Source organism: Gobio gobio (genome assembly GCF_949357685.1).
Source record: "Gobio gobio genome assembly, chromosome: 21".
Lineage (NCBI taxonomy): Eukaryota > Metazoa > Chordata > Actinopteri > Cypriniformes > Gobionidae > Gobio > Gobio gobio.
Window position 1 is genome coordinate 25,096,519 of NC_137117.1, and position 14,632 is coordinate 25,111,150.

The 14,632-nt window shown below is 38.1% G+C and overlaps 1 protein-coding gene across 6 annotated transcripts in view; it reads right to left on the reverse strand.

The window, feature by feature from the left end:
• agrn (agrin) overlaps positions 1-14,632 on the reverse strand; it is a 269,547-nt gene that overhangs the window by 109,346 nt on the left and 145,569 nt on the right. For all 6 annotated transcript variants that reach the window (XM_079803366.1, XM_079803365.1, XM_079803369.1 and 3 more), the window contains one exon: positions 3,551-3,766. In XM_079803366.1, coding sequence (XP_079659492.1) covers positions 3,551-3,766 — 216 coding nt within the window. The remainder of the gene's footprint in view (positions 1-3,550; positions 3,767-14,632) is intronic.

Below are 14,632 nucleotides of genomic sequence, written 5' to 3' on the forward strand. Positions count from 1 at the left end.
CTGTTTTGATCCCTTAGAAAGGGCTGTTGAAGGGGCTGTTTGTGCAACAAAGTATTTTTTTTCACCCTTTTATTGATGGACAGTGTTACATTGTGTGAGCGATTATTTGCTCCAAGTGTGAATGACTGCTTCAAGTGAGAATGTTGGTGTGAAATCGAACACTAAAGTATGCCAATGTTGTTTTCAATAAAACAAACATTTGAACAAAGCAAGCCGATCCACTTTTCTATGTTGATAAGAGCATTAAAATAAGAAAAAATAATGGGACAAAAAGAAATCAAGGGACATTTAGAATAAATAAAAATGTGCGATTAATTGTGATTAATTGTGAGTTAACTATGGCATTAATGCGATTAATCGCGATTAAATATTTTAATCGTTTGACAGCACTAATATAAATACATAAAATGATGTTTGTACTGTATATTTGATCAAATAAATGCAGCCTTGGTGAGCATAAGAGACTTATTTTAAACATATCAAAAACATCTTACCGACCCCAAACCTATTCAAAATATTATATATTCACTATACAAAGGAATATTACTTGCAAGTTTTTACTTGGCAAAGGGGGGCTGGGTAATTTTGGATGCTGCACCACCATAGTAGAAACAAAAAACGGCAGCTAACCTGACTCAGCTCCCATCTCAACTGCTCTGCCCAAGAGAAACACTGAACTGCCCGTTATCCATGGCAGCTGATCCCATTCGAGCGAGAGAGATACGACCCCTGATAGCCACACTGTCAATTTCATTAGCGCAATAGCAGGGAGGCTACTGCCCATTAAAGCCCTGCTGCGGAGCCAGCGGCGATTAGCATGGAGCCGAACTTCTACTGCATTAACACACCGGGACAGAGTGATGTTTAATGCATTTCTGAATGGATGCTGAAGTTCACTGGTAGGCCGGAGCTCTCATTCCTCAGGACTGATCATTTCCTGCTAGACAGCATGTGAGGTGGCTAATTAGAGCTCTTTGAAGGGTTTGTACAGCATGTTCTATCGAATCACGTAATTACGGCTCACGCTGGCCAGGCCCACTGCCACAGAAGCTGCTTAATTATGGGCCACATTTCACATATTAGTTATTATTCATGGAATAAAATGTATAGGAATATATGACGAACAGTGTAGAAAACACAAAACTCACATTCTACACACCACAGATGATCTATCTATGCTGAGATTTATAGATATATGGAAACATACAATAATAACTGTTGTTTGGTCTGTATTAAAAAAAATAATAATTTAAGTTTCGCTTTCACACCTACCTTGTTTGGTCCGGATTTTCAGACTTTTCAGTTTGGTCCGAATCAAAATTACAGGTGTGAAACCTCCCCCGTACCACAGTCCGGACCAAACAGACGAATTTTGGTCGGATCAAACTGAACAAAGGTTTGGTTCGTTTCTAGAGTGAAAGCATTTTCTGTATGGTTCGTACTTTCAGACCATTTACAGGAAGTTCCTGTTTATGTTCAAATATTATGATGTTATTTTATTTTATTTATAATGTTTGAAAAGATGCGCAATATGTCAGAACATAGAAGGTCAGAAATGATTTTGAAAGAAATTTTGTATGATTTTGGTTAGAAAGCCTTTCTTTAATGTGAATTTCGTTTTGTATACATTGTATCTTATTTTTGATCAACGTTTAATCAGATAATTGCATGGATTTAATAAATAAGAAGCAAATAGTTTATAGCAGACAATAATCACGGGAGCGATCACATGCTTTGCACATGAACTGTAGCGCGTCTCAAATAAACCGAGACTCAGCAGGCTACTTGTCTCACAAACATGAGAAATATGTATATAAAGCTTGAAATATCCACTTTTAATTGTAACGAAAAGAAAATAGGCAAGCAATGCGCACTGTTCAATAGTGACAACGAAATGCGTCCGTTCATTTATTCTTGTCAAAGATGCTGACATCAGACGCACGTCCGTTTACAAACCAATCAATGTCCAGATGCAGCCCACATAGATGATGACGAGTGGGCGCAAGTGTGTCATGTAAAGTTCTTTAGTGCGCTCACATAATTGCAAAGTGAAACCAAACCAAAACTAACCGGATGTATAAAATGTATCAAAACATGAACTTCGGTTCGGACCTTGGTGCGGACTTTCAGGTGTGAAAACGCTTAAAAGTTAACCTAAAGCTAAACTTAAAAACTTAAAAAGAGCCAAATAATAAATAATACAAGACCAAAAGTGTAAAATAAATAAATAAATAAATAGTCCTTCACAACATACAGTTTGAATATTTGTTTTAAATATTTTTTGATTGAATTTGAAATGTCTTTCTTCCAGAAACAAACTAATGTAACTTTTTTTGCAGATGATTATTTTACTTAATTTGATTAATTTAATAAAATGACAAAAATACTTTAATTCAATAATTTAATGATATTTCATTGAATTATTTAAAGATAACATGTCTTTATAATATCCAAAGGTGGACAGTAGTTCTTACTTGTACTAGAGTATAGAGTACTGCATTTCTATGTAATTAAGTATTCAATTATATTCAATATGGAACAGTAAAAAGTACAATATTATGCTTTGGAATGTTGTGAAGTAAAGGTTTTCCAAAGAAAAACACTGATAAAGTACAGACACTTGAAAAATGTACTTAAAGGATTAGTTCACTTTAATATGAAAATTTCCTGACGACCCTAGATGAGGAATAGGGTCTTATCTAGCAAAACCACCGGTCATTTAAAAAAAAGAAAGAAATGAATATACTTTTTAACCTAAATTGCTCATCTTGCGCTGCTCTGCGAAAACACGCTCTGCGAAATCACGCGAAAACGTCACACTAGACGTAGGCGGAAGTACCGCCCCAAGCGAACGTGCGAGGACTAACACAAACACCCTTTACCAAAAAACACTCCATCTTCAACTTTAAAATCATCCGACACCGTTGTTTAACCTTTTTTTTTGCTACAGGGCGTTTGTATTAGTCTTCACACGAGCGCTTTGTAAACACAGGGGCGGTGCTTCTGCCTACGTCTAGTGTGACGTTGGCGAGCGCAGAGCAGCATAAGATGAGCAATTTAGGTTAAAAAGTATATTCTTTTTTTTTTTTTATTGAAAATGACTGATGGTTTCTCTAGATAAGACCATATTCCTCGTCTGGGATCGCAGAGTCTCTGAAGCCCTTCGAAGCCCTCTGAAACTGCATTGATTTGGACCTTCAACATTTTGGTTGCAATGGAAGTCAATGGTGGAGAGAAAAATCCTGGAATATTTTCCTCAAAAATGTATTTTCCTTTCGACTGAAGAAAGAAAGACATGAACTTCTTGGCTGAGATGGGGGTGAGAAAATATCAGGATATTTTCATTTTGAAGTGAACTAATCCTTTAAGCAGAGTAAAAATACTGTCTACTGTCTGCGTCTGATAATATCATGCTTACAATTTGTCTTAAACAGTATAAAAGGGTCGTTATACACTAAAATGTACAGCTGCCTGTAGTGTAGATTCGAGGAAGTTCACTGAAAATAATAATAGATGCACTGATTTGTGTACAGTATGTGACTGGACTTACCACAGGGGCCTTTGCGCATCACTTTGATGCGTCTCTGTGTATTGCACTGGGCCTTCTCCAGCTCACACTCATTGGAATAGGTGGAGGAGTCAGATCCGCACACCGGCGCCACCACAGACGTACATACAATCTTCTTACACACACATTCTCCTTTAGAGGGGTCAGCCGGGTCTCTTTCACACAACGCTCCAAATCCACACAGCTTCCCTCGGCAACCTACGGAGACAGAGACACAGACATCAGAGTACATTTTAGAAAGACACGATCATGTGACAACTGCAACGTTCTGGAAGACTACAGTCATATGATGGCGGAACAAAAGACCCTTGTAAAACAGCTCATGCAAACCAGTGCTCAGTCTAAAAACTCTTTTAGTTAACACGTGACCTTTAGAGCTCCTGTCTGAAGAGACGTACAGCATTATTGCTTTCAGAATCAATGAGAGCACAGTCTCTACACAAGCACTCTTCTAGAAAGACCTGGTTCTTGATAGCTCATTCAAAATGAAAATTGAAATTATTTAACATTCTAAAGCTGCATGGCTTTCTCTCTCATGGAACACAAAACTTCAGCTTTCAAATGTCAAAAGGACACAATAAATGTGTCCTATACCACTTGAGCAGTACATTCCAAGTCTTTTGAAGCCATATGGTCCCATTATTCACTGAAAGTATTGACGTTTCCCCTAGTTTTCTCAGCCAGATTCATGAGAGTTCATGAAAGAAGAAATAATGTCCAATTTGTAAACAAAACATTCTTTTGAGTCAAATGAATCACTTTGTGTTCAAAAAAACAGTTTGAATGATTCATTCACAAATCAGACTGATCTGGTTCTTGAGTAAATTTCAGTCGGATTCTGACACAAAGCTATTGTATTATTTCAGGCAACTTGGAACATAAAGCATGAGTTGTATGGACTGCATTCATAATATTTTTATGATGTGTCTGTTTTCTTTTTGAAGCTTGAAAGCTCCAGTCCTTTATTATAGACCCTTTTCACATTTCCGGTGGTTCTCAGAAGCAAAATTCTTCCAAGTTGGGTAAATTTTATAGTGGTGAGCGAAAACTACAGCAAATATAATTTTTCTGTTCCCATTTGACCCAATAGCAAAAGAAAATCAAATAAATCCATGACAGCGTTTCTTTGACTGTCCAAAAGAGGGAAAAAATATTGACAGTAATTATATTGGTCAGAAATAAGAAAGGTGTCAATTTTGCCATCAATCCCTCTGCCGTTTTATTAAAAACAGTCTTGCAGCAGCATTATCCAGTTTTCTGTAATTTAATGACAAGTTAATAAAACACAAAGTATTATATGTTACAAAAGTATATTTACCAAAAAATAGATATACAATGATAATAACTGTGTAACTGCATCATCCCAGTAGATGAAAATGTTTGTTGTAACTGCATGGAAGAGAGTGACCAACAAAGTCTTCAAAGTCAAACTTTCTTCTTTTGATTTTGGCAGAAGAAAATGTGATACAGGTTTGGGACGAAATTAAGGTAAATGATTTTCAGTAAATGACAGAATTTCCATTTTGGGTGAACTATGACTTTAAAGCTCCTGCCTAAGGAGATGTACAACAATACCGTTACTTTTAAATTCCAAATCAATGCAAGAACTGTGTCGAAACAAGTACACTGCTGAGAAGACCCGGTCGTTGATGAGTGATCTTTAAAAAAAAAAAACCCTGCTCTCTCTTTTTTCCTTATCACAGACTACCAGAACAGGTCCAGACAGGGTGGCATGACCACTCGGTATGCTCCAGGATCTGTCTAGCTGTTCCTGATCACTGACTTCACTTCATACAATAACACAAACACGAAAAACACACACACACACAACTTTTCCCTCCTTTCTCATACTGACAGGTGAGCATCTGTGTTAACTCCTCTGAGACGGTCTCGTTCTATCGCTTTCTTGTCTCACAACTACCATCAAAACAGAAACTTCCATAATTCCCTCAGGCAAGGCCCACTATGGCAAGAACCCAGAGCTGCCGCAAACTGACTGACAACCATCAGGTGTATGCAATGGGCTTTTTTATTTTGTTTTTATCAGTGACCGGCAACCTACACAGAGTCACACGTGTGGAACGTGTCGTGAGCGTGCACATATGAGCTTGAGGCGTGTGGAGAGTTGCATTTGAACTCCGCTGTCAATCCGACATGCATACCTGCCCACTGTGGTCTCTTACACAGTGCCTGTCACCTCAGCGCCTGTTTGAGATTCATCGCAGCACTGTGGCAGCCCGGCTTTTTGTTGATTCTGGGTAAATCAGGTCAAAACCAACAACTTGAGGACACAGTCATACAGACTCCGTCAAAGCCCACGGATCTCAGTAGGATTGGCCTGCAAAGGACAACACTTCCTGGAGGCGCGCTCTTCAGTCGCGTGTCTAGAGACTCATTAAAGAGGCTAGTGTTATTCCTATTTTCTTACACTGTATAAATTAATGTTCTGAAAAAAAACAAAAGAAACTGAAAAAAGCCCAAAATAAGACCATTTGATTTATCCATCATTGTGTAGTCAGTTATAATTATTGTAAATCACTTCCAATCTACATTGGTCAAGCAGCAATTGACAGTTGGTTGGGTGGTTGGTTGGTTGGTTGTCCAACAAAAAGGACATTTAAGGTGACATGGTCTTAAAATATAAAATATATAACTTGTATGTATCCTTTAGGTATGTTCAAATATTACATCCTGGCCAATACGATACACAATTTTGCCAACAAAAATATTACCTGTAAAGCCAGAGCAGAGCTGCTGTTTCTTTTCTGAACGAATTCACGTTTTGAGCAAATCAACAAGGTGAATCAATGATTCAATGGTACATTCATAAATTGAGCCATTTACTTCATTCCTAATAATAGAATCATCCGTTTTAATTAATCAAATCAATGAATCAAAGACTCAAAAACTTACTCATTTAGACATGTACCACTACCTCCTGGCAATTTTAGTTTCTTATTCAGAGTATCATTTCATTAAAAAAATTTAAATAATAAAAAAAAATCATATTTTGGGGATAGTTTGCTAAAAAAATTAAAATTCTGTTTATTTACATTTACTCACCCTCATGTAGGTTCAAACCTGTAAGACTTTCTTTCTTTTGCAGAACATAAAATAAGATATTTTAAAGAATTATGGTTCCCAAACAGTTTTGGTCTGTAAACATATCTAAATACCAATTCAGAAAAAAAAATCATAGCCTAAAAGTTTACGTGTAATAAATTCTATGCTGAACCAAATAAAATATTTCTTTATAACGAACATTTTTTTATGTATATTTGATGCATTCTCATTTAACACGATCATGAATTTAAATCATATTTTGGCTGTAATTTCTAAGACGAATTTGATGTGTGAATAAATTGTGATTAAATAAATAAACCGGCACATCATGTGATTAATTAGATTAAAATGTTTTAATCACTTGACAGCCAAAGTTTAAATGTTTATGCCTGATAACTGATGGCTGACATTAAAATCTACTACATTTTGAGATGTATTTTGAGAAAACTGAATTGTTGAGATGAAAATGTCCTTATTAATAAGAGTGAGACATTTATAGGAAAACCAACCAACCAACCACCCAACCAACCACCTGACCACCCAACCAACCAACCAACCAACCACCTGACCACCCACCAACCAATCAATCCTAATATTGGCTGAAAACCAATATGATACTGCTCGATTAAAAATCATCTGCCAATATTACACCTCAAAAATCTGTTTTGCAGGGGGAAAAAAACATCAAATTCATTAATTTACTGATTTTTAAAGGGGACCTATTATGTCCCTTTTCACAAGAGTCACCGGTGTCCCCAGAATGTGTCGGAAGTTTCACCTCAAAATACAGCTCAAAATAAACAATTTACCCCTATTTGGGTGTGAGCAAAAAAATTTAAATGCAAGTGAGCTGCTGTTCCCGGCCCCTTTCCAGAAGAGGGCGGAGTTTTTGCAGCTCACGCTTCAGATCCTCCCGGCAACAACAAAACTGTAGAATGTCACACAGCCAAAATGTGAGAAATTGTTTAGCCTTGTATGTTCAAACTGAAGTCGGACACTGATGGAGAGACTCAGAAGTTACAACTTATAGAATGCAACTGGACATTTCTGAACGGTTAGCGGATAAGTTTATGTAGTTTTGTGCAAATCCAGCATTGAACTGACCCTCGTTTGTGAAGCAATCAGGCAAAATTATTTGCCCAAATATATAACACTTAAACAACATTCTTCGGCTCATTTCCTTTATAAATGAAATTCTTCCACGGTGTCCTCAGTGGCTCAGATGCCGGGAGTCTATGGAGACACTTATATTCGTTGATACATCCAATAACAGAATCTTTGTGATGTTTTTTTGGTGCAGACATTGTATATCTCCTGCAGCTACAGCAAGAAAACAGAAATGGCGGACTGCTGCAGCTCACTCAGGGCGCTATCTATGCCAATATGGCAGATCGACACCAGTAATGGGCGGGTAAAATCTGAAACCGCTCATTTGGAGAGACCATTTATGATTTACGGGGATTTACTCTTCTAAAAAAAGAAGAGGGTGGATTTTTTTTTATCATTGTAAGCTGGTTTACACACTCTGTGGACACACATCTGTGTTCAAACTAGAGTGAATTTCAATTAAATTAAGTTCAATTAAAGTGAATTTTGCATAATAGGTCCCCTTTAAGCGAATTACAAACTTTAGATGCACACACTTAATACAATTTGTTGGTTTTGTAAAAAAAATCATTTTCAACAGTGTAGAAATGTACAGACACAAAAATAAGAAGTCAATGCTAGTATAGTGACTTAATGAATATCCCAGTATGAACTGCTGTGGACCGTGTGCTATGCACAGAGAAATCAAGCGTTTAAACCTAGTAGCTGTTGAGCATTATCAATTATAGATGTAATAGTAGACCATCTAGATTCTAGGGTCAGTGTCTGAACGGTCTATGACTCTGAGGCCAGTCTAAATAAAGGCTGTGAGCGTGACAGGTGCTGAGTGTTGGTGCAATGCATATTCTTGTCTCAATAATGCATGTGAAACATCTACTACTTAACGCTTTTTGAAAGGGGGTGGGGGGGGGGGGGGGGGTTTGAACCCCATTCCATCATTTTCCATTTATTCTTTTCTATCACCAAGAGTATAAAACGAAGAGCCAGAAAGCTTTTCCACAGCATGCGATTCTCAATTGAGACAGACTTTCACACAGACTTTCATCCATATGTGTAGTTTATCAATCATTTACTCATTTCACATTCCGCATGACTTCACGTCAAGCGTTCGATTTGCACTGCAACACCTGCGCCTTTGTTGAAATTCACATTAAGTACTCTTTTTATTTGCAGCACATCGAACAAGCAGCCAAAATCTACACAGATGCTCCATACACTCTGTCCTAACCAGAAACAACACTATACGCAAGTGAAAAAAAAAGCTTTAATGTTAATCGTTTTTGTCGTTTACTATTTTAAGCTAGAATCTCACTGGTCCAAAATACTATACAACATAACTGTACATTAAACTTTAAATAACACCTGATATGGGATCACACCATGTATCAGTAACATATAGATTTTGCCTTGATTTCAGAGACATTTAAATTCATTACATTTATTGGTCAATATGTAGTATATAGTGTATATCAGGATACTGAAAATGAAATAGTTCATGCTCATTTCTGATTGATTCTAGATTTTACTGTTTTAGTTTTTAGTTATTTACAGAAAACAGGAATATATCTATTCGTCTATAACAAGAATATATGCATCAGTTTATACCAGCAACAGGCAGAATTTGATTATAGACGCATCTCTAGCTCTGACTGGCTGAAATTGTGGCAATTACGCATTCAGTAAAACTGCTAGTTCTTCAGCACGAATTGCTCATTATATATGCATTAGGTACCCATGTCTTTTGCAACCTGCGTTATGTGGAAGTTTGAGTTGAGTCTTCCCGTGGCTGCACATTTCTGCCATGATGTCAGCCTAGGCGTTTTGAGCTTCACGCTCATTTTCCAGCCATGTGGTGCCACAGCCATGAGCGCTGGAACATGTTGCCATGACAACAGCCCTAGAAAACAATGGGGAAAAGACGTTGGTTTTACAATGGGCCGCTTCGCACATATACTGTAGATGTGCGTTAACTTGTACGGAACTACAGATGGAAGCACAAGGCTTCAGATACAGTATTTTTGTGCCTTCCAAATTGGATTTTATACAAAACAACTTCAATTTGAGCACGTATAGTGAATTTATATATAAAACGCCAGTAATTCTATCTAACCGATTGTCCAACTAAATGCGTTTCTGATTTTGATTCTGTGTTTTGATAAACTGCTTCAGTTTGAGAGGAAGATTCTTTGTGTGCCTGTTTTTCACCCTCATTATTGATTGTTTCTAGCCTAAAACGGAGTCACTTTAGTCATTTTACTTTAACAATATTAATGAAAATGCAAAATGATGGTCTGGTGATGGGGCTGTGGGACTACATAAGACGAAAACAGCAATAAGCAATCCTAAAAAGATATTAAAACACATGATTGGGTCGCTAAATAAATGGCTGAGGAATAATGGCCTGTTTGTGTCAGTGGGGACACGTTCATCTCCTGGGAGACATCCATTTTATGAGATATTATTCTAAAAATCTCATTTATAGCAAAACCACCACGGGTATGTGTGATACCTCTGATCTCTGCATGAGTAATGGAGACACACTCTGGAGACCATGACCAACTGACTCACGGTGAGACAAACACAGCATCAGTTTAGCTCTATGAAACTCTACAATAACCCAAACAGACCGAGAGAGACGAGCAATCGGTGTCTAGTAGAATAAGCAGAATCCAGTATAACAGGTTGTACGTAAATCCCAGAGGTTTCCTATACAGATCTCTCAATGTTTACTGTCTGATAAAGTTATCGACTAGTCTGCACAGCAGTTATTAAGAGATTCGAACTTACAAACATACACTCACACATTGAATATATGTTGGAACTCCAGTCACGTAACTACTAAGGACTTCTCCTGGTTTAAAATAATAATAATAACAAAACAGTGTAAACAAGCTTTTTCCAGGCCTTTTGAACTGGTCTTACTGGACTCCCAGCCTATCCAAAGCTGGTCTAATTGGTCTTTAAGACTAGTTAAGCTCTCATATCCTGCGCATAGCTGATTTAAGCTGGCCCCACTGGTCTCCTAACATGCCTAAAGCTGGTTTAAGCTGGTCTCAAAACTGGTTTTGCTGGTCTATGCAGACTGTCCAACTGACTAGTGTCCCAAACCCCTCTAAAACCATTTTCACTTTCACACTCTTTCTCCATGTCCTTCCATTTTATTTTGTTTTATTAAAACTAAAACGAAGAGTTGGGGGAAAAAAGAAAAACAAATATAAAAGCTGGTGTTATTTTGTTTCTCTGTAGCTATAGATAGTACAGTGGGCAAGGGCAGGTCACGCCAAAGACACCCTCTATTTTCTCAATTTCCACGTATAAAAGCCCAATCAATTCCTCTCTCTTTCTTTGCTCGTTCCCGTCAGCTCGAGGCCTTGACCCCGGCTTAAACCTTGCTGAACTTATTTACCAGCGACGCCTCTTGGTTAAAACTCTCCTACACATCACAGACAAAGGGCAAGGAACAGAGAAAAGAGCCAGAATGAAGAAGTACTGTACATGAAAAGAAGATGCACAGAAATCCGATTTTGTTTTTTTTCCTATGGCATGTTTATGGTAACCACTTTTATGAGGGTCTACCAAAGGGCACTGTGGTCCTGGACAGTTAAATCTATGATGACAGTGCGGTCAGGCATGGATGGAAGGCCCTGGGAGAGTGTTTTCCTTTTTCTTAAAAAATAAACAACCTTTGGAGGTTTGCACCGCAAAGGTTAGCAAGTAAACTAGATATTTACAATTAGAAGCACACTACTGCCACTAAACGGCACATAAAAACAAAATGAACTGGTTAATCACTCTAAATGTCATTCAGTGGGTGGTTCTTAACACAAAAACTAGCACTTCTCAATTATTAAAAATGAAGACCTGGGAGTAGGACCTACTCACAATTTCATCTCAGGCACAAAGGCAGACAGACAAGCATCGAAATCATTACAACTTCCTGAAGCATACATGAATAAGTCACCAGCGCCTGACAACAATGTTACGCAAGATTCTATTATTTAAAGCTGTCCGGAGCGAGTATGCTGAGAAGGAGTGAGATCTTCCTCTCTCACTACATCTACGTTCCCAATGCTCCCTCTGATCTGTCCCTTAGTCCATCCACATCATTATTTGCTTTCGTTCAATCGATGCACACATTTTTGCAAAGTTCAAAGATGAGAATAAAGCAATATTGGAATGGAGGAAATTAAGAGTGGGAGTACATATTTCCTGAAGTCCAGTGAGATACCACACTTGGTGAAGGGGGCGGGATAGGAAGTGTTCAATAATGGAGAGGTAAGGGGGTCTGTGGCATCTCTTTTGGACCAAATCCAATCCATTGCCAGATGGCTTCATGCTACACCCGCAGCAACACCAAAACAGCTCCAGTATCTTACACAAATCAGCTAATTTACAGTACACTAGGGGGCAAATTCCCTAAACATGGCATTTCAACACACAGACACACACACACACACACACACACACACACACAAACTAACCAATACGGTTATTTGACTAAGCAATAATTTTATTTGACTAAGCAATACAGTGTAACTAGCTGTCTACATATATATAAATATGCATATATAACCCCTTATATCGCAAAATACCTAATATCACATAACCAATATGGTGCCAATATACTGTGCATCCCTAGATCAAATGACGGAAAAGAACATTATAATAGGCATACATCCAGATTCAGTGTATTCAAGCAAATTTTCTGCATTTTAAAAAGCAGATTTAGGGCACTCAGACCTGTAGATTGTTTGCTTTGTTCCAGAACAGGGACTTAATTTGTTACAATGTTGGATTTTCTTCTTGGTTCGTTTCGCTCTCACAAGGCAACATTTCAAAGCGTACCAAAATGTGTTTATGCAAGTCACATGTAAGTAAAATTGGTCAGTTTCCTTTGCGTCATCCATCAGGATGTATTGACAAGTTAGCTCTGAGAGCTTATTGTGGCTTTATCTGTAGCCAAACACTTGTACAAATGTAGCCATAACTCCCACTCTAACTGGTATATTATAGCCTATATATTTCAAATGCAGTTAGCGGGAATTAATTCACTGTTGGGACAGCAACAGCAACCTTGGTTTTCAACTGCGAAAACAAATGCGCTCACTCATAAAATCAGTCAGACACTGCTTTTTATATAACATTTTACGTAATGATTTATGATACCACATGGTTCAATGGTCCATTGGATCGGATTGCTTTCTCACCTCAACCGAACCGCTACAGAGTTTATTTTCAATCGGGCCGAGACCACCTTGTTTAGGCGATCTCAGAGCAATTGTTTTGGTGAAGATCCAAACGTGATTGCTGTGTTCATATATGCCTAAACAAACCGAACTAAGGGAGAAAATGCTCCAGGTTCCGAAACAAACGCTCCAAACGAGCCAGGTGTGAAAATGCCCATAAGTGGTTCGTAGTGATGGAACAATACAGTACAGTCCCAGGAAAAGCATGCTAGATCGTGGTGGACTGTAGCATCCTCCAAAATGTAGCACTCAGAACTGATCTGAAAGATGGGGAACTGCATAAATTCCTTTAGTTAATCTGGCACTTTAACGAAGCAGACTGTGTGTGCAAATTAATCAGTGGGCACAATTAATATTTACTAAATAGTTTTGCAATGCATTTAGCCAATCCAAATGTTTTTTTTTGTTTGTTTCCACAGACTATGCAAACCATCATCAACTCCTGCCATTGTATAATTTTCTTTTTCCAGTTTGACTCAAATGCTTCCAATTTTAGCTCTTGATTGAGGAAAACTGGTCTTTTAGGATGTTGGATTGCTAAATAAATCTGAGCCAGTCTATGTTCAATTTATTCCCCACTTATCATCAGAGTAATTTAGATGAACAGAGCTTGGCCATAACCACGCCCCATGTCATAGTGGAGGTCAGCAGCTGTGGTTTGTTGGAGGGGGTATTTGGGCTAACAGCAGAGCCAGCCAGTGCCCGTTTATGCCAGCTGGCCAGTCAGACAAAGAGTCGCTCAGCCCCCCAACCCCACCCTTCTCCATCTCGTGCAACACCCTGATCAATAACCTCGCTGCAGATCAATACCTCCACAAATCACTTCATTTTCTCTTTTTCTTTCTCTCGCACTTACAGCTGGCAGAGGCAGGGGAGAAAGAAAGACAGAAAGTAAACGAGCAGGCTGCCTCTGTAAAATGTGACCTGCCCTCCCAACAAAAGAACAAGTAAGTGCAAAATAAAACCCATTAAAAGCCACCCAGTATTTCACAATAAGAGAGCTCGTTTTAGCCGCTGTCATTGTTTTTCCTTTTTTGTTCCCCCTTCTCCCTCCTCCTTTCTTACTTAATAACTCTAAAAGGTAAGTGCAGAATACGATCTGGCCATTTTCCTGAAATCAAAGTGAAACGCATTGTGCATCCATCAAACTTAAGCCGTCTTCTGTGTAGCGGTCTATAAGGAAAAAATGAAAAACATAGTAACTCTCCAGAGTTAGAAAAGGCAAAAGCAAATAAAACCAAAGGTCAAGAGATTTGCCCCGTAAAAAAACAAGAACAAAATGAATAATCATCAAAGACCCCCCTGGCTTTTAAGCTCTCTCATTTTTATTATTGCCCTGCGAGTTTGTTATTATGTCATTGTACAGGTTATCTAACCCTCAAAAGTATGTTGTCAACAACACAAGAGCAGAGAAAACTATTCTGCATTTCCTTTCTGAGGCTTTTTTGATTTCCCAATGACTCTAGTTCACATGCTTTCAAGAAATCCATCCCAACTCATTGCGCAGTAAATGCATTTTCATGTAATTATAGATGCTAGAACACAATTTGGAGAAATTCTGAGAACGCCTGCGCTCTTTACAAAAAACAATGAGGCAATGAAAACCAGTAAAATAGCATGTTAGCAACTGTCACATATACCTAGCCGC